Below are 21,505 nucleotides of genomic sequence, written 5' to 3' on the forward strand. Positions count from 1 at the left end.
TGCCAATACATTTACTTTTATGCATTTAGCAGATGCTTTTATTCAAAGTGACTTACAAAAGAGGCAGACATTTGATCTTTATGTAGTTTAAAAGGGGGCATTGCATAGTACACGATTAAATATTGCTGTGGCCTGTTTTGATGAAATGGAGTCAGATTTTTTAAACTGTGTCAGAGGATGGCTTGACCTACTTGCTGAAGTCAATCTCAGCTTGGTGTGCTCATTTTCTAGAATACAGTTCATAGATTTAGTCAGTCTTAAGGTGGATTGTGAGGGGCTACATTTCTGCTCAGCTCTTGCTGTGTTCATAAATACCATGTAGCTTGCATGGCTGTGAATGAACAGTAGTTTTTGTAGCTATATAAGGCATGGTCACAGAATAATTCGTAATGCTTTTTACATTAAAAGCTATCAGTATTTTCTCATCATGCAATTTTGCTATATATTAGCCTGTAAGTATTTTCATATTTCTTTTTTACTTCTAAATATCGCAACACAATCCAAGCTAATCAGAACATGTTCAATGTTTCATGTACAGCTATGAATTTTTGGACCAAATAAGATTTTGCTGTGTAAGCACGATTACCTTACATGAAAAGAAATAAAAACAAGCGGCCAATAACATTTAATATAACTTTAAATAGCAAGAAAATCAATATATATTACAGAAAAATAATCCCACTGCAGTTAAAGTTACTAGATTTTATTAGTGAGTCGCCAATATTTCTGGGCCAGTAACAATAACTGCTTGTTTTGACAGATACAGATAATTTTACTTTTAGCAATTTACCCCTTTTAGATAAAACAACTAACTAATTAGCTTATATAAAACCAGGCACTTGAAACAAAATATACATTGCTTTGAAAATTTAAAATTCATATAGGCAATGTGAACAACTCTTATCTGCAGCTTTAATTGTTGAAAAATTAGTGTGACTTGTTTCACAATTTATGAAATATTATCATCATAAGCAGTAAAAAAAATCTTTTAAATCATGTAGATGTGTCATGTATGAAAGGTCTCAGTTAGTGGAATAGTAGAATAATATATTTGCTCTTTCTCTCCGACAGCGAGTGATACACAAACCCGCCTCTCCTCACTCACTCGAATAACCTGCTCTGGATGAATATTGTTGGTGTTAAAGGGCTTGAATTTCATCGTGGGATTGCCCGCATTGCGCATAATTTTCCTGTAGAGTTTGTGTTCACACCCAAAGTGTGACACATAAAGCTGCCTGTCAGTATTAAACTGAGTTCTTTTTCGCTGCAAATCACACTTAAACAGTCAAAAACACACAAAATAATTTCAAAATGCAGGTCTTGGCGAGTATTCACATAAACGCAGTAAGTTATGTTGTAAGTGAACGTAAACAGTCGAGAAAGAAAATGCATGTGTAACAGTATTTTGGATCCGTGCGTCAAGTTTAAAGTGACAGCAGCCTGATATTCCTGCTGCCAAATTATGATAAAATATTCAAAATATCTATATGGCAGCTTTTTCCCATGGTATCGATGTCAAAATTTAGGCCAGTGAAAATGCTGAGTGGCTAGTAACTTTGGAAAACCACTAGCCACAGCGGCTGCTGTGCAAAAAAGTGAATGTCAAGCCTTGTTGATTAAATGTGAAAACCCTCATACTCGCATTTAAAGGGTCTGTTTAATTCATATAGCCTGCTAACAGAACAGGATGGAAAATTGATGATTTTTAAACAGTTTATAACTTGATTGCTCATGACATAAGATGCTGAAAAAACAGTGAACAACACATCTTGTGCGAACAGATTTTTTACAAATATTATTGGCTGTATTTAGTCTCTCTATATCAATAGTCATTTTTATTTTCATAGTTATCCGTGAATGATATATATCGACCTAAAAATATATTATTAAAAATATATAGTGCAGCTGAGGTTGTTTTAGATTTTGTTGTTGTTGTTGTGGCTGGCCTCATCTCATTGCTTTACTGATACCTTCACAACAGCTTGCTGCAGATTTGAAGTTTTTTTTGTTTTTTGTTTTAAGGTGAGCATTGTGACATGTTGCCCATATTCCTCAGTTGTTCCCATGGCCTGCTTTAGTCTCCCTGTCTCCCTGCTGCCTCCTGCCTGCTCCCTCTCTGCCTGCCTCTGACCTGCTTCACACCTGCTGCTTCTTAATGGATGCATGATGGGTCAGCACCCTGATTCAGCAGTCTTCCCACAATGCACTCCGCACTGCTCTGTGTGCAAACTGACATCTGATCAAAGTGTCTACCCGTTGCTCACTTGTGCAAGGGAGGTGAAATTGTTCTTGTGGGTTGTTCTGAATAATGTGGTTTGGTAAAGACTGGGAGGTTTCAACTGCTTTTTCTTGTAATGTTGGTGTGTGTGGATGAGTTTAGCTTTTTATCATTGATCAAAGCTGAAACAACAGTTCAAGACTTGATCAATTCACTGTCCTTCTGTATGTTTGTTGATACTAAAGGCCCCGATAAACTCACAGCGAAGGTCTTTTTCATTCTTTCACAAAAGATTTTTGAAATAAACTTGCAGCGATACACTCTTAGCAAACATCCCAACACGGTCCATGCTGCTGAGAGCGGAGTTTAGAGGAACAGTTAAGCATCTGATCGTAGTGATGTGTTTTCACTATACATGAAAAACAGTGTTAGTGCTTTTAATTAGAAAACATATTAGCCTACATAAGTTTTTTCACACCAGTTCATTCTTCGATTTCGCTTGAAGTATATCGGGACCTTAAAGGGATAGTTCACTCAAAAATGAAAATTGTCTTAATTTACTCACACCCTCATGTTGTTCCAAACCTTGAATGAGTTTCTTTCTTCTGCTCAACACAAAAGAAGATATTTTGAAGTATGTTGGTAACCAGATTTGATAGACCCCATTGACTTCCATAGAGCCTCAAAAACACCCAAAAATATTATTAAAGTTTGACATGTCGCCAGGGCAACAGTATTTAAGAAATCAAGAATCATTTAATGCGTCTACATCTGCTCTGTTTTGACATTATACTGATGAGGTTTGAAGCAAATCGGGTAAAAATAAGAGGGTGAATTCAAATCTAAATTGTGACAAATTGTTTTTCATCATGTCTAAATGTATATCCAAATGCAATACCTGATAAAAGGATTGTCAGAACAATTTTGTGATCAGTCTGAACCTTGTTTTCAGCAATAAGAGTTTGCTCAACCCGGTTTAAAATAGGCCTATGTTGCCATCTAGATGTTAAATATACTAAATTTGATTCAGTTCCTTTAACCTGATAAGCTTATAAAAAACTAAATGTGAATTTCAACTTATATTTAATTCAGATCTCATAAATCAGATCTTACCAGTCAGCATGAACTGATAGGCGTTGTCAGAGACAGAGAAGATACTATGGAAGTCAAAGCTGTCCATCAACTTTCTGGTTACCAGCATTCTTCAAAACATCTTGTTTTGTGTTCAACAGAAGAAATAAACTCATACAGGTTTGGAACAACATGAGGGTGAGTCAATGATGACAATTTCAATTTTTGGGGTGAACTATCCCTTTAATGAAGTGAAGTGAATGTCACAAACACATGCAGGTCACATTTCACCTCAAAACCCTTTTTGAATAAAGAAAATGAAGCCTGTTTTTTGCTTTGAGGCATAATTTTTAACACAATTAAGCTCAATTTTCTCCCAAAAGGTGGAGAAATACATGATCTTGCTAAGCTTTTGTGAGATTCACTTGATAACCTCTAAAAAGCTACCCATTTCTCAGCAGAACAGAAAATGAAAGATCTGCTTTATTCATACCACAATGGTACCCAAAAATATACACAACTGTATGGCTTTTCTGAGTTCAGGTTATGAAAAATGTTCTAAACTGACTTTCCTCAACAGCTGACTTCTCACATGACCATGACTACTGCGTGTGTCTCTCTGCTTTGCGGCCAGGATCTGCGTATGGTACAGACGCCTTTCCTCGCACAACCAATAGTACAAAACTGCCGGCTCACCTATCATTCCTCAAAAGCAGGGCTCAAGTTCCCCGAAGTATTAGCAACAGCTATTCTCAAGCACCCTGAATACCGTAGAGCTCAACAGTGACCATGCACTTTCATGCATTTCAGAAGATTTTTCAATACAGAATTTTAAGCCTTTAAAGGGATAGTTCACCCAAAAATGAAAATTCTGTCAGTAATTACTCACCCTCATGTTGTTCAACCCCGTAAGACCTTCGTTCATCTTCGAGACATGAATTAAGATATTTTTGATTAAATATGAGAGCTGGATCACTCCTCCATAGGCTTCTAAGGGATTGAGAATTGTTCCTCGAAGTTATTAAAGACATCGTTAAAATAGTCCAAGTCCACAGAGAAGGAAATGAATAGTTGAAATAAAGTCGTTATTTTTGTTTGTTTCTGCGCACAAAAAGTATTCTCGTCGCTTGATATACTTAAGATTGAGCCACTGTAGTCACTTGGACTATTTTAACGATATCTTTAATAACTTTTCGGGGCTGGCAAGTTTCAATCCCTTAGAAGCCTATGGAAGAGTGATCCAGCTGTCAGATTTAATCAAAAATATCTTAATTTGTGTTCCGAAGATGAACAAAGGTCTTACGGGGTTGAACAACATGAGGGTGAGTAAATACTGACCGAATTTTCATTTTTGGTTGAACTATCCCTTTAAGCAAACCAACACACTGGGTCATTCGAAAATTAGCATCTGTTAAACTCAGACTCGCTAGTCAGAAGTGTGATTCGTCACTCCACAGAATAGGTTTCCACTGCTCCAGAGTCCAGTGAATGGCGTGCTTTACACTTTACGACGCTTGGCTTTGCACTTGTTGATGTGAGGCTTGCATGCAGCCGCTCGGCCATGGAAACCCACTCCATGATGCTCCCGCCGCACAGTTTTAGTGCTGATATTAAAGGATTAGTTCACTTCAGAATTACAATTTCCTGATAATTTACTCACCCCTCATGTCTTTTTTTCTTCAGTAGAAAAGAAATGAAGATTTCTGAGGAAAACATTCCAGGATTTTTCTCCATATAGTGGACACATAACCAATAAATTGCAGTTTAATGCAGCTTCAAAGGCTCTACACCAGGTGTGCCCAACCCTGCTCCTGCCGATCGACTGTCCTGCACAGTTCATCTCCAACCCTAATCAAACTCACCGGAAGCAACCAATTAAGGTCTTCAGGATCACTTGAAAATTAAAGGCAGGTGTGTTTAATTAGGGTTGGAGATAAACTGTGTAGGACAGTCGATCGGCAGGAGCAGGGTTGGACAGGAATAAGGGCCTTATCTAGCCAAACCTTCCGTCATTTTCTAAAAATATATATATACTTTTTAACCACAAATGATCGTCTTGCACTAGCTGTGATGCGCCACACATTACTTAATCACGTTGAAAGGTCACGTGGAAGTACCGACCTAGTGTTTACAAAGACTGTCAAACGGCATTTACAAGAAATTTAAATAAACTGATGTTGGATGATTTTGAAGTTTGAGAAGAAAATGACAGTTGTTCACCCTACCCGACCTTTTTAAACCGGAACACGCGTGACCTTTCAACGTGATTACATAATGCGTGAAGTCGTGGACGTGCAAGAAGAGCATTTGTGGTTAAAAAGGGATCGTGGCGAGACTTTGAAGCTGCACTGAAACTGCAATTTGGACCTCGAAACCATTGGAGCCCATTGAAGTCACTATATGGAGAAAAATCCTGGAACGTTTTCCTTAAAAACCTTATTTTCTTTTCGACTTAAAGATATGAACATTTTGGATGATGTGGGGTAGAGCTGCACGATTATGACAAAAATCATAATTGCCGATTATTCCCTTGAAATTGTAATTGCGATTACTAATTACGATTATCACAATTTACATTGAATATATATGGGCATATTATAATACATGTTTACACAAAAATTGTAACACACACACACAAGTACTGTCCCCCTTTACTTTACATACACATAAATTGTAAGAATGACTCATAGTAAAGAAAAACATTAGGACTATGCTAAAGCAATTAAATATAGCAGTCCCAAACTAGTTTTTGTTAATACAATGTTGATATGAGCCTCCACAGTCATTTAAAAATATAAAAAATAACACAAAGTGAAAATAAAGTGGCATTTTTGGGGTTATGGAAACGACACTTACCATGGTAAATACACAATACTAACAAGAACTGTTAATAAAACAGGTCCTGGTGAATAGAATGAAAATCATACCTGCATGCAAATCCTTCTCAGCTAACACGTGATTTATTGGTATTTTACTTTTATTCCATGACTTACTAATTTACATTGTAACGACGTTGCATACTCGTAGTTTCTTTTGCACTTTATACAGTGAAGCGATACACAGCGCGTGCCGCCGCATTTGCGCGTGCAATTGAAGAGTCCACGCTACGAGCACAGTATAGCGGCTGACAGGACAGTATAGTCCGTTTTTCTGAGGTGAAAGACTTCTTATTTCAGCGTACACTTACGTCACTGCCTGGTATGTCATATTGTGCTGGGTTTTCTGAAGTAGCCGTGATTCGCCTCTCATAAGATAATTATGCTCTAAACACACACACGCAGAGTGGATTTTCTTTTGTAATCGCGGCTTTGAACGATTACGTAATCGTGGCATCTGTAATCGTAATCGCAATTAGAAATTCGATTAATTGTGCAGCCCTTATTTGGGAGTGAGTAAATTATCAGGAAATTTTAATTCTGAAGTGAACTAATCCTTTAATGCCAGTGGAAGTTTGATATTCTAAGGCTGATTCCATCAGCAAATCTTTTGTGAATTTTATCCACCATGCGCCTCAGCACTTCCTCTGCTGTTTCTAAACGCTTTCACTTACCAGTAATACCATTTACAGTTGACCGTGGAATATCTAGCAGGGATGAAATATCACAATCTGACTTATTGCAAAAATGGCATCCTATCACAGTACCATGCTTGAAATCTCTGAGCTCTTCAGAATGACCTATTTTTGTAGTGTTTGTAAATGCAGGCTGCACGGCTAGATGCTTGATTTAATACACCGGTGGGAATGCGTCTGATTGAAACACTTGAATTCAATAATTAAGAGGTGCGTCTTAACTTATCCATATAGTGTACCTCTGCAGAGGGAATGGAAAATACTTTCCATTCTGCTGCCTTTAGCTAACCTTACCTAGCTATCCTGTTGGAATATGACATGTTTGATTTTAGAATTTCATTGAGAATGTGCAATTAAACACTTTCTTTTGTATATATTTTTGTGTAGATTGAAAGGTACATTTGTTATTGCCTGAAAATCTGTTTCACAATGAAAATTTCAAATGTTTTTTTTTGTGTGTTTTTTTTTTTACTTCAGTAAGCTTACTGTTGAGCTCTATTAGTGGTCAATATTCTTAAGTCTTAATTCTCAGTGTTTATAAACTCTATATCAGAATGAAAGTTTGTTGTGCGCTCTGCTTTTGAGGAAGGTGACCCGAACCCTGTTTTAATATTTACTGTGGGTCACATCAGAGTTTATCATGCAGGTGCTTCAAACTGCAGTAGCACTTGACCTTTTTTTTTTCTTTTTTTTTTCAAAAGTCCTTTTCTTCTGTGCCTTTAAATATTACCTCACTTTTACTCTATTGGTGATTTCCACCATTATTCACACTAATCATTTCTGAAACAAAAGTTTCTTTAATTTTTCCTGCCCAACACTATCCAGTACACACCCAGGTCACGTCTAGACTCTCATTGTGTCTTTAACATGCTCTTGAGCTCCTGATGAAATCTGTATCAGCCCAGCTAATGGTCCTCCTGGCAGTGTTGGCCTATAGCTGCTAATGCGCTCTGCAGGAAGCTGCAATTTTGGGCTGACGCAGCGCCATTTTTCCCCTTCGGGTGCGTTGGCGTTCTCTGGAGGAGGGGACGTTGGTGTTGCCATGCACTTTGTTGTGTCATGGAGGTGATGGTGTGTGTGCTAATGAATTTCTACTCTCTGTGCCAAATGCTGACACTCCCAGCATGCTCTGGGGCTTTTCTACTTGTTTGTGGGCAGCACAAGAGGAATCACATTAACTTTCTTTTCTGGGCTTGCTGAGAAACACAATATTTGTAAGCACTTTGGTCTTCCTCATGAGCAGGCTGGCTGCTTTACCCCAAAGCCCTAGTAAGAGCTATGCCCCGTAACCTCTGCCCTTAGACCTGGATAAAAAAAACACTGTACCTGTTATAGGGATAGTTCAACCAAAAATGTAAGTTCTTTCAACATTTACTCAGCATAATGTCCTTCCAAACCAGTATGACTTTTTTGATCTTCTGTAGAACACAAAAGGAGAAATAAGGGAGAATGTCCATGCAGAAATTTTTTTTTTTTTTTTTTACACCACTGGATGACAACCTAAAAATCTATATGGCTCAAATTTAAGTCTCTTCTGATGCCCAAACACAATCTGTTCTCACATGTCTTGAAACCGAATGCGACACAATTTTTGAATATGCAAAAGTAGGAATGAGATTTGAGAATTAATGTGGAAGGAAATATTAACAGTGGATTACTACTTAAATTTAAGTCTTTTCCTCACATAAATTGCATCAGAACACTTGGAATATGTAATTTAAGGACTTTTCACACGTTTCACACAACCGAGTTAAACGGAATCCTATTCCTAAACTGTTGTTTCACACTGTACATTCCTAAACTCTGGGTTAAAGTCCTTATTTACATATTTGCAATGTCAGGGTCACTGATTGGACAAACGCCGCAGGCATTGTGTTTACATAAAGGCGCTTACATTGCGCATCCTAATAAATTGCAGACTATTATTATTGCACTATAAACTTAAGAATAAAACATTTTCTGTTTGCATTTGAGATTTTCCCCCTCAAACGCTGAAACTACAACCTGCAGTGTTTCTGTGACTGTCCAAAGCATGTGAATATAAGGCACGCTATTTGTTGTACGTTGCTAAGCATCTAACTAAGTAATATTCTAACACCGCATCGTTTCACACTGTACAAGTTTGGCACTGCAATACAGAGTAAACGCCGCAGAAGTAAGGTCTGTTAAAAGCAGGGTTTAGAACGACGATAACCCGGCGTTAAGCGCAGTGTGAAAAGCCCTATAGACTTCTTTTTTGGGTGCCTTTTTTTTTCTCTAACATATATTTGACAATGTCTTTTCCTATTCACAGTATATAAAAAAACAGGTTGGAGCAAATCATTACAACATTTTGTGTTCTACAATAGAAAGTCAGTAATATGGGTCTGGATCAACTTGATGTTGAATAAATAATGATTTAATTTTCATCTTCTGGTAAAAAAAAAAAAAAAAGTGCTGCACGGATTACTTTTTTTTTTTTTTTTGTAGGCCAACACGAAAGTTAGCATCACCCTTGTTCCCTCGACAGAAACCCACTAGAGTCCTAATCGGACGGGACTAGTTTTCCAGGGGATCGTAAGAGAAATTAGTTTCGCAGACATACTTTGTGATTTTAATCCTGTCCGAAACTGCCTAGTCTGTGTGAGAAAAACAATCTCTGTAAAAAATTCTAGGGCAAATTGCCTACTGTTTTTCAGGAAACTCAACAGTCCTCTGAGAAATCTAATCCCGTCTGAATGCGAATGTCTGTGATTGCTGATGGTGTATTATCCTAACGCTTCTCCTCATGTTTTTTTGACGTACCTGAGCTACCGTTTGCGCACCAATCTTCATCGTGCTTTCATTTCGTTTCAATATGGATGGTATCCAACGTAAAAAAAAAAAAGTTCATAAATAGCCAAATTTTTATATAAGGATCAGGTAAGAATAAGGTACTTGTCTAGATTTCTCTGCTCACTTATTTATTATAAACAGCCACTACTTTTAAAAAAAAGAATAAATTAAAATCATATCAACAAATAATTAATTAAAAGACATAGACATGTCCTTCTCTAACGGCCACATCTAGATAACACACACTCCCACTTCTGTAATAAACACTGATGTTGGTCCTTCCGAATCGGTTCATGAAATCAAAGACATCTAGTGATGACAATTTTAACTCAAACGACGTTTAAAAAACTAGTTCCTTCTGAATAGGGCTTAGGATTTTTCCATTGACTTTCCAGGAAATAATCATTGTGACCAACAAAAATTCAGGTAACACTTTAGTTTAGGGTCCAGTTCTCACTATGAACTAGTTATTTATTAGCATGCATATTACGAGGATATTGGCTGTTTATTAGTACTTATAAAGCAGATATTAATGCCTTATTCTGCATGACCATTTTCCACAGCCCATAATCCTACCCAAAACCTAAACTTAACAACTTCACTATTAACAAGCAGTAATTAGGAGTTTGAGGCAAAATTCATTGTTAATAATCAGGCAATAGTGAGAATTGGAGCCTAAACTAAAGTGTGACCAAAATGTATTATTCTAACATGTCTTGTTTATCAAGACAATTGGCACAAATGGACACAGCTTTTATGATGTTTGAAGCCTAATTACAATCACCAGAAGTAAAAGTTTGGCTTAATGCTAACTACACCATGGTCACGTGACTTCAACAACACCATCATTAAGCTTCTTTCAGCTTTCAATGTTTATTGAAAATCTAGAGTGAGTGTATAAACGGACTAATGTTGTAAAAGCGAATTATCGAGTAGATGAGTTTATCCGTTTGGCGTAATGATGTTTAATGTCCTCGACCTAGTCTGTAGTCCCATTTAAAATCACGAGTGGGTATTACTGATGTATTTTATGTCATAGAATAAAACATGAACATATTTTGAGTGTGTTTTTACAGACCTTATTTCAGACATTCAACCAAAAACCCATTGACTTGCTAATTAGTTTCCAGGTTTTAGGACTCATTCCTGCAGGACTATTACGATTGTTACGATTCCTTTAATTTGTAGAAATTGAGAGGAAACTTTCTCGAGCACATAATTATGATTTCACTTTCTCCACATTGTAATCCAGATCCTTGTTCTAAGTTAAGCCTACCTGCTCTTCGGGAACTGTATAGATGCCATTCGTAATAATCTCATCCCTGCAAGTGTTTCCAGCTCTGTGTCCATTTGGGGAGTTTATTACACAATTCATCTTGGTGACTGTGTTGATTTGTGGCTTGTGCGGATTGGGCTACTTGGAAACGCTCTGAATGAAGGGTCTTTTTAATGATATGAATATTTACAAAGGACGGAGGAAGGTCTTGTAGAATGAGTGTAATTGTGTTGTTTATTTTCTCCCTAAATCAGAGCAAAGTCAGGACAGTGTTGCTGGCATGTCGGACTCCAGCTCCTTGCAGGATGTTTTCATGGACCCTACCAGCTCTCAGGACAGCAGCCACAAGGTCGATCCTGGGAAGTGTAGTGTTTTTCCGGAAGAATCAAATGCCCTTGGAAAAGAGAAACCGGCCGCAGGAGAAGACAATATAGGTAATGATCCCAACACATATCGCATACAGTAAACACTGCCACGTTTTTAGGGTGAATAACAGTATTTATTGTATATGTGGATGCAAATCCAGAAATGCATGCATGGTTAGTAATGATGTGGTGATAATGTGATAATGAGATAATGTAAAGTGATAGTGATAAAGGGCTTTCAGTAAATGTAATGATTAAGCACATTTCCCATTACATTTTCATTACATTTAAAAAAAGCATCTAATTATCATTGTTGTGATGTTATGGCGCTTTTCCATTACCAGTACCAGCTCGACTCGACTCGCCTTGGCTCGCCTCGACTCGGCTCGCTTTTCGTTCCGTTTTCCATTGCAGAAAGTATCGCCACAAATAGTACCCGGTCGTCATAGCGACGCCTTTCGTTCCTCGTTGCCCCATCAAGCTCTCGCTGGATCCTCTCTTCGGCAACCAAACAAAGGAATGTCTGCACCTCCTTGTTTGACTTCTTCCGAGTTGCCATAATAATAGTAGTAAGTTTAGTAACTATCTCTGGCTAAACTATTTTAAAAAGGCGGGGTTATTCTGGATACTCAATCTGGCGCGTGCAATGATGACGCAGTGAATAGTGACGATTCAATCTGACCAATCAGCAGTCATCATTGTTTTCACGTCACATTTTAGTATCGCCTTAGCTCGCCTCAGCTCGCTTAGAACCTCGCCGGAGGTGGTACGAAAAAAAGTACCCGAAAGCAGATACAGGTACAACTTTTACACAGTGGAAAACCAAACAAAGGCGAGTCGAGTCGAGCCGAGCCGAGGCGAGCTGGTACTGTGTAGTGGAAAAGCGCCATTATATTACATATTATTAAAATATATTATTTAAAAATGGTTTTATCTTTTGTCCTGATAATACAAATTTTTTTAATACTTTTCTTCAGCAAGTACACATTAAATTGATCAAAAGTAACAGTAAGACATTTGTAATCTTACGAAAGATTTCTATTTCAAATAAAATCTGTTCTTTTGAACTGTATATTCATCAAAGCATCCTGAAAAAATATATAAAGCATACTTTTTTTTATATTTATGATGATAAGAAATGTTTCATGAGCAGCAAATCATCATTCAATGAAGGATCATGTGACACTGAAGACTGGAGTAATGATGCTGAAAATTCAGCTTTGATAACAGGAATAAATTACATTTTACAATATATTACAATAAAAACTATTATTTATTATTACTTTTGAACGGAAGTGTTTGGCCCCGTTTACAGCTGGTATTAAGATGTGTTTTGGTGGATTGGATCACAAGTGGACGACTCTAAACATAGGAGTAAACGGGTCTAAAACGCTTTGAGCTTGTCCAGTTTCCTCCACTTCTAGAGTTAGATGAAAACACATTTGACCGGATCGCTTTCATAGTGTAAACGCTCATGTGATTGAATGTGTTCAAACAGCCACTAAAGACTGTCTACTCTCCGTCTACTGATCTAATGCGGGAACATTATGGGAAGAGCTCTGGACAGACGGGATTTAATTTGATCTAGTGTGTCAAAACAGAAACTGAAGCTTATGTTCTCAGTGTGACCTTATTTCGTCCATTAGATTAATAGATCCGAAAAGACATACATTTACCTGCCCTTCGAAGAAATCAGGACGAAAGTGGACAGAAGAGACGGATTAAAACACCAGCTGTAAACGGGTTTCCCTCATCTACTTGTGATCCGATCAACCAAAGCACATCTTAATACCAGCTGTAAACAAGGCCTATAAGTGTTTGTACTAAATCACTGCATGATGATGATAATAAATGACTCAAAAATAATCTTAATTGTCATGAAAATAATGTCACAATCCCCAAAAATGTAATCATCCTAAAAAAATAGTCTTGGCTAAATATAACTTCTTAGCATTTTCTTTTGATATTTGATTGAAAAAAGCCAGTCTTGAAAGTTTTCAAAAGATTCAGCCAGGAGCAAAAACACACTAGATTCTCTTTCCCTATTTTGTTGTTTTTTACAAGAAAAGTTTGCAGCTGGTGGTCACATCTGCCCTCTTAAAAATCCCACAGGCACCTTGGAGGACAAGAACATGGACATCAGCTCTGCCACACTGTCTCAAGAGTCTTCTGTCACACAAGAGTCTTCAGACACCACCTTATCCATCACCTCCCCTGAGGCCTCTGTCCCGAAAACCCCAACTACAGACACCCAGAGCCAAGCTCCCGGTCTGACCCCGCACACGACCCAACCTCACAAACCACACTCCCAGACGGGCTCCTCTGGCGAGGGCAAGCGCAGGCCCGAGCTGCCGCCCCCCCTCGAGGTCATCGAGCTGCCCAAGAGTCTGCCCACGGGACGGGGAGAGCAGAGGAAAACACTCGTGGACGTGTGTGTGAGGTCTCTGTTCCTGTGTCTGAGTCGCTTCCCACAGCATTACAAGAGTCTGTACCGTCTGGCCCACCTGTACGCCTACAGCAGGACACACCAGGTGCGCACACACACTTCACACCGCACACACACCTGTCCTTTCTGTGCCAGTTACATCAAAATATACAGTCAAACCAAAAATTATTCAGACACCTTGCTATCCTCACTTTCATAAATTCAATATAGTGTCCTGCACCCACTAGTAAAAAAAAAAATCTAAATTTACAGCACGTTAACGCCGATAACGGCCCACCACTAATAAAAACACAACAAAATGACACCTTTGAACTAAAATTAAAATAAGAGTCTACAATTCAATCGATTTCCAAAATATTAACAGAAACTATAATAGTATTTCAATGATACTAAACTAACACAGCTTCCTACTTTAGCTACTGGTTGAAATGTCATTTCAAACAAATACCTCTCTAATGTATACTTACAGATGCACTTTATTAATTTAATGTAATCATTTTTTTTCTCATTCTAGTAATCAGAATATTTTCTCAATTTACAGTAGACTACTGAGAATTTACATGATTGCCTTGGAAACGGGCTTACTTTTCTTTATGCACATTATTGATTTCTGTGTGAAGTATAAACATGACGGTGTTAATGAGTCATCTCATTTAATTCCACTTCACACTTAGGCCATTGTTTTAGTCAATGTTAGGCCACTCAAAACAACGTTTTCCATTTTTTTTGAGAAATCACCCTGCAAATGGCTTATATTTACACTTATGGTTGTCTCTTCATATAATGCAGGGAATTATTTTGACCAAAAATGACCAGCATAAGCTTTATAACAACAATTTACTGCACAAGAACGCCAGCATCCACTCCAGATATAGGTTTTTCTGCAATGTTAAGTTAACTGAGCCAAGAGGATGATATCATATTCACCAGCAAGCGTGCGTGCGTGTGTGTGTGTTTTTGAAGCCAGTGCGCAGTAGATGACACAACCCACAGATATTAAGACCGGGTGTTGGAAACTGCCCACTCGCCTCATAGGTGCAAAAAGAGCAGTAGAGCCAAGTTTATCTCCATGCCAGAATGTTGTGTAACACCATGACCACTAAACAAACCACTTACACTCAGACGCTTCAGTTTGCCTTTGTCTTGTGGTTGATATGTGGAGTTGCTATGTGTGTACACGAGGCCGTTGGGGATTCCTTTACTTCACATATGTGGTTAACTCAGGTAAAAACCCATGCTAAATACATCAAAGTCCTGCTGAATTAGGCTAGCGGCATTTTTTTAGACACAGCAAGCTTTATATGTGATATAGTATGCAATATAGAGGGCATCAAGTGCTCTTGCTTTTATAAAACTACTATAAAAACATTTTTTAATTCATTTATCGTCTTAAAATAGTTGCCCTCTAATGGAAGAGTTTACAATAGTAGCTGTAAATATATTGGGTTTTTTAGCATGTTTGACCAATCAGCTCCAAGAATCAGTTAAAACTATCTGTTTTATAATTATGGTTTGACAATTATGATATATCTATATAATATGATATATCTAATATAGGCCCTGTTTCACATACAGAGCTTAGATTAAGGATATAAACGTGCCTTAGAAAAAAACACATTACTGGCGTGACACTGACATATTTTAAGACATGTCAGTGCAAGTTGCTTTTAGTTGAAACGTCTCAAACATGCGTTTTAGTTTGGGACTAGTTTTAAGCCTTGTCTGTGAAACCAGGGGATAAAGTCATATTGATTTAATAATGATTCAATTCATATTATACAATTTTAAATACATTACCATTCAAATGTTTGGGGTCAGTGTGGAATATTTTTTAAAGCACTGAATACTTTTATTCAGCAAGGATGCATTAAATTGATTAATAGTAACAGTAAAGACATTTATAATGTTACAATAAAAAATGCTGTTCTTTTGAACTTTCTATTCATCAAAGAATCCTGAAAAGGTGTATCACAATTTCCACAAAAATATGAAGCATTATTATGATAATAATCATAAATGTTTCTTGAGCATCAAATCATCATAGTATACTGATTTCTGAAGGATCACTGAAGACTGGAGTAATGATGCTGGAAATTCAGCTTTGATCACAGGAATAAATTACATTTTAAAATAATATTACTGTTTTTACTGTAATTTTACTAATGAATATCAGTGTACAGTGTAATATTTAATTACGAAATAAACTGTCAGAACAAACAGGTGGCTTAAAATGAATCAATCTACCCAACTCTATTAGATAATTAAGTTTCAGTTGTAAGAACAGTTTGACCCTCACTGAAGTGACGTGATTGACATCGAAATGAAACATATGCTCGTCTTCAGCTTTTACCTATGGAAATTTGACCAAACCTCTGCCTCTTTTCTCTTCAGAGAACCTGTTGCTATCCACCGATCCATGTTGTGGGTCTAACGGCACTGAACTTGAGTCATGGCCGAGCGCCACTAGCCTATTTTAGTAATCGCACAATAACTTGACAATTTAATTTAAATTTTATATCAATATAGGCCTACATATTCTTTTTACTTTTTATTTTTTATGGGAATTTCCTGGTAAAATGAAGGTAAAAAAATATTATTTTATATTTTATTTAGCCTTTCCACGGACCACCTGCAGTACCGTCACGGACCACAGTTTGGGAATTGCTGCTCTAAGCGATGTCACGCATTTTTTAGGCCAAATTTTTTTTGTCACATACAGCAAACATCGCCTCTGAACACACTGTAAAACACGCGTCTCTGTAGACACCCCAGGCTCAACAAACGGCAACAAAAACAAACCTTGGCTAACTCTCACCACGAAACATAACAAACTGTTCCAGCCAATAACCGACAAGAAGGATTTGGGGGCGTGGTTTGGGGGGTTAGTGCGCGGATGAGGAGGAGGGGGGGTCTAGCTAGCACATGTTTTGTTTGACAGTACTTTAAACGTCAACAAGAAGTGACGTCACCCGACATCACTTAGAGCACCTTTAAGCCACCTAGATGTAAAATAGTGGAACAAAACCATGATTTATCTTGATGATTAAGTGTTTGAGACTGACTCATCTCCTGCTGTTTATGATGATGCAGGTGACACACCGACCTGCAGTGTTTGTCACTAAAATGCAAGAAAATGTTTTATTTTAATTGACAAAAATGCAGTAGGAAATATCTGTGATTGGTAAAAAAATTCTCTACTCATTCTCTATTGGCCAATGTGATAATTTTGGGCTAGAACCCGCATGCTAGAACCAGCGCTTTAGACTGTGTGTACACACATTGTCAAACAGTCCCTGCATGTGATTATCTAATTTTCTGCTTCCTGGAGTCTTCAGTTTCCTGTTTGTACAGAACAATAACAGCTGCATTTGTAGCAAAAAAAGAAAAAGAATGAATATATAACCATAGGCATGTATAATAATATCAGTGACTGCTTAATGGAAGAGGACACTTGTAAAGAAAGCAAAGCACTATTGGTCTTCGGGTAGAATAAAACCTCTGTGATCATATTCTCCTGGCATAATCGTTCATATCTAGCTTGTTTCTCTCTTTTCTATCTCCTTTACGAGAACAAATGGAATGCTTCAAACCCAAATAACAATTTTGCCATCCTTTACTCACCCTCAACTTCCTTGCTTCCTTGACACAAACAGTGAATTATTGACAAATGACACAAAAACACCATAAAAGTATCATAACCATAATTCATATATTTCAAGTCTTCTGAGTTTTGTGTGATAAACCGACTAAAATGTATTCACTAATGAATGTGCCAAGAAGTGCTAGTGCAGATGTCATAATCTTCATAAGAGTTCATAAGAGAAATAGCAATAACTAATTCTTGAATTAACTGTTCTTTTGAATCTGATCTTTTTTGTGAATTGGGTGATCCAGTTCACAATACCTGTCTGAATGATTGGTTCATATATCAATTAACAGCTCATTGGAGGGGAAGATTATCACTGAATTATGACTTAAATTTCATTCTATCATATGACGTTCATAAGGTCTGAAATAAAGCAGATGACTCTTATTGACCACTATTTTGAAGCTTTTTTGAAGTACAGTTCTTAAAAATTTCTGTTACATGGAAGAAAGAAAGTCATGGGTTTGGAGTCACTATATAATCTCTCTCTCTCTCTCTCTCTCTCTCTCTCTCTCTCTCTCTCTCTCTCTCTCTCTCTCTCTCTCTCTCTCTCTCTCTCTCTCTCTCTCTCTCTCTCTCTCTCTCTCTCTCTCTCTCTCTCCCTCTCCCTCTCCCTCCCCCTCCCCCTCCCTCCATTTGTGCTCTTTGCTGAAACTTTCATACCAAAACGACTCGCATATATCCTCTCCATCCCATCACAATGAGAAATCTGTCTGATCTTTATGTAGAGATTGTTCAGCTCTGAAATTCAATCACCCCTCCATGACAACCCAGAGATTTCATAACCGCCACAATGCGTTTAATCGCGTCCGGCACGTCCCCACGGTGAAAGCGTGGAAATTTAGCTCTCAGATTTAATGAATGGCCCAAACAGCGTTGAGCTCTCGTTTGTACAGTGCGAGACATACAGCGAGAGAAACACGTGTGTCTGTATCCTAATAAAGAAGTCAGACTGCAACGCTATGTTGTTATGTGTTCATTAACAGTGAATTAGTGGTGTGGAAATGGATTTGATGGGATGATACAGTGTAATTATATTGGCGTGTCACGACAGCTTTGATTAGCTTTCAGTCTTTTGTTGTCTAATGGGAGCTGTTTGTTTACACTTTTTAAAGTAGTTTCTTGGGTTTCTCTGGTTTTGGTCGATCATAATACCATACTTCTCATTCAGGGCTTGACATTAACTTTTTGAGGCACTTGTCCTTCGGACAAGTACATTTATGTTTCACTTGTCCATGCACAAAACTCACTTGTCCGGGTAAAGATTTATAATTTTATCTAGGGCTGCACGATTTGGGGAAAATGTCATATTCCTATTATTGAGATCAATATTGCGGTTGTGATATGCGATTGCGATATAATAAACAAATGGTTTCATGAGTCAACTTGTTTGGTTCTAAACCAAATGCACACACAGATTAGTGATAATTCTGAAATTAGCAATAACAACTAAATGATTGATAACACCTATAATGATCAATAAGCCATTGATGTTTGGATAAAAATGAACTGTCTAACAGGTAGGACATATACAGAAATTGAATAAAGTTATCAAACAGTCTGCGCAGCATAAATTATAAATTATATATAGACTACTCCTTATCAAAGCTACACAAGTTCTTTAGTCAAGAGCAGTGAGTAATTTTCTCTGTTCCCTTTGTTCTTTCATTAACTTTACTGACAGAACACTTTATTGGTAGCTGGCCCTTTAAGAGCAGCCGCTGTGGACAGAGACGCGGATCTCACACGCGCCTCATTCTCTCACGAGTCACAACTCTTTATGTCCATCATAAGACTGCTCTTGTGTTATGAAGATACTCGACAAATGACATTTTGGCTTAATTGTGTGTGTTGATGTTCGTTCAAGCGCGAAAGAGAACTGTATTCTGGCGCGCGGTCTGTGCATGCGCATCATACTGGTGCGCGTCTTTCTGCGAGTCACATTCAGGACATTCACAGGCCATTCACATTCAGGACATGTCTTCGTTTCAAATCTCGAAAATTAAATCTGTAAAATAGACGTAACGAGTGGCACATAACGTGAAGTAACATGGCATTTTATTTTGTTTGAAATTTAACTTGTCCGGTCGGACAACTAATTTTCTCTTCTACTTGTCCTACAAAAAATCCACTTGTCCCGGACAAGCGGACAAGCCTTAATGTCGAGCCCTGTCATTCTATTTTTGATATTTTTTGCTGTGCACACATTGTACATATTCTCAATTGTAGATGGCCCTCTGTGTTAGATTAAACTTGCAGTATTGTAGGGTTTTCAAACGTACCGGTACTACCAGTGCCAGTCAGTACTAGAAAAAAGTGTGTAAGCTGAAGTATAGGACGCTTACTGCATGACATGGAGGCGCCAGCACGAACACTTTTACTGATAACAGCAGAAACGATTTAAAATACGGTCATACCGATATAAGTGTAATATATCATTCAAAACGGTAAATGGTCTGCTTTTATTTATGTAAACTCACAATAAAAACAAAATTGTCATTGAGAGTGCACATATATATAGATTAATATTAGAGCGAGCGGATATGTAAAGTTATTGCTACTTGCATGTCAAAAGTAAATAAGCCATATTTGAGGTCGATGGATGATAGGCAAACATTTGGTTTTCCTGCCCGACATACTGTAATTACCACAAAGACCCGCTGTTAACGATCTGCATGACTTCGCCACTTCCTGCAGAGTTTATTTTCTGACTAATAACATTTTGGTTGACTAAACCTCTTCTCGTTTACTAACGTTTAGTCGACTATTAGGGGGCAGCCCTAGGATAAATTCAATACCTGCTGAAAGACAGCTTTCAAACGCTCTTGTTCATGTTTGTTTGAGTGATCAAGGTTTCTACTTACAAGCATTGAACATTGTAGCCAATCACAATCATATCTGTTGAGCGTGTGATTGCAATGGCCTATCAGAGGTGCTAGTCAGTGAATACTAGTCACTTTTTTTATGTTGCTAAACACACTGCAAAGTTTCTGGACTGAGAACTTGATAGTGACTAACAACGGACGAGACAAAACCAGAATTTTTTTTTTAATGTACTTAATTTAACAGTTTTTGCTATGGTTTCAAAATTGTTACAAAGAATCGTGATATTTTACTGGTATTGGTAACGACTACTGAAATTTGGTACCGTCACAACCCTACAGTATGTATCCCATAATGCAGTGCAACTTGACCATTATGACGAATTTACTACATAAAGCCATTTTTAGTCAGTTCGATTAAAAAGCAAAGTATCTTTTTGTGAGGATATGTGACAATAGTGTAGCATACTACAGTTTTTTGTTACCTTAAAAAACAGTAGCATACTGCAGTGAGGTCACATGACAATGTATAATATATAATAAATTGAAATGCTCAGTTTTTTATCTCACTGCATTACTACACTTCATAACATTTATTATCAACTGCATACTATTTTACATAGGCTATATTCAGTAAATAGTATATACTCTCACAGCAGTAAGGTCTCTTGACACTGTAGCACACTAACTGCATACTGCATTAAAAAGTCAAGTGACACTGTAGCATAATGTGTTTTTTTATGTTTATCGCTAACTACTGCATGCTGTTTCACATTCCATTAGTAGGGAATATACAATATATACTATCACTAGCCGCATTTCCATTACCATTCAAATTGCTCAAATTAAAATTGTGAATTGAAAATACTTCCAGTGGAAACGCCATATATCACAAAAAAGTTTTTACGTTCACTTGAGGTGGTTTTTTAGACAATTCGAAAAAGGAATATTTAACAAAAACTGCAACGGATACAGTTTTTTCACATTTACAGGTCACCAGCGTACGTGAAAGTCGATCAGGATGACGTGATATGTTTGGACGGAAAACGAGACCGAGTTCTTTATTAAACTGATAAAAGACAAAATTGTCACACGAATACTGGATTCTAAACAATAAAGAAATGCCACAATTTCTCAAGATCTTGAAGCATGAGGAGGGAGAAACACTCGTATGAGCCGCTCACAGTATAAGAGGCTTTCCTTGACATTAATGCTGTGATAACACGCATACGTCTCCTTCAGTTCATAATAATGAGTAGTGCGGCGGCTGAGATAT

The 21,505-nt window shown here is 37.5% G+C and overlaps 1 protein-coding gene across 11 annotated transcripts in view; it reads left to right on the top strand.

The window, feature by feature from the left end:
• cabin1 (calcineurin binding protein 1) overlaps positions 1–21,505 on the top strand; it is a 138,040-nt gene that overhangs the window by 55,632 nt on the left and 60,903 nt on the right. For 4 of the 11 annotated variants that reach the window (XM_077223668.1, XM_077223672.1, XM_077223670.1 and 1 more), the window contains 2 exons: positions 11,205–11,384; positions 13,428–13,846. In XM_077223668.1, the coding sequence (XP_077079783.1) occupies positions 11,205–11,384; positions 13,428–13,846 (599 nt within the window). Of the gene's footprint in view, positions 1–3,750; positions 3,790–3,869; positions 3,966–11,204; positions 11,385–13,427; positions 13,847–21,505 lie in introns of all 11 variants that reach the window. The other 7 variants (XM_077223662.1, XM_077223661.1, XM_077223666.1 and 4 more) reach the window with 4 other exon arrangements.

The sequence above is a fragment of the Siphateles boraxobius genome, unplaced genomic scaffold, assembly GCF_051911475.1.
Source record: "Siphateles boraxobius isolate OS27281-9 unplaced genomic scaffold, OSU_SipBor_1 9, whole genome shotgun sequence".
Classification (NCBI taxonomy): Eukaryota; Metazoa; Chordata; class Actinopteri; order Cypriniformes; family Leuciscidae; genus Siphateles; species Siphateles boraxobius.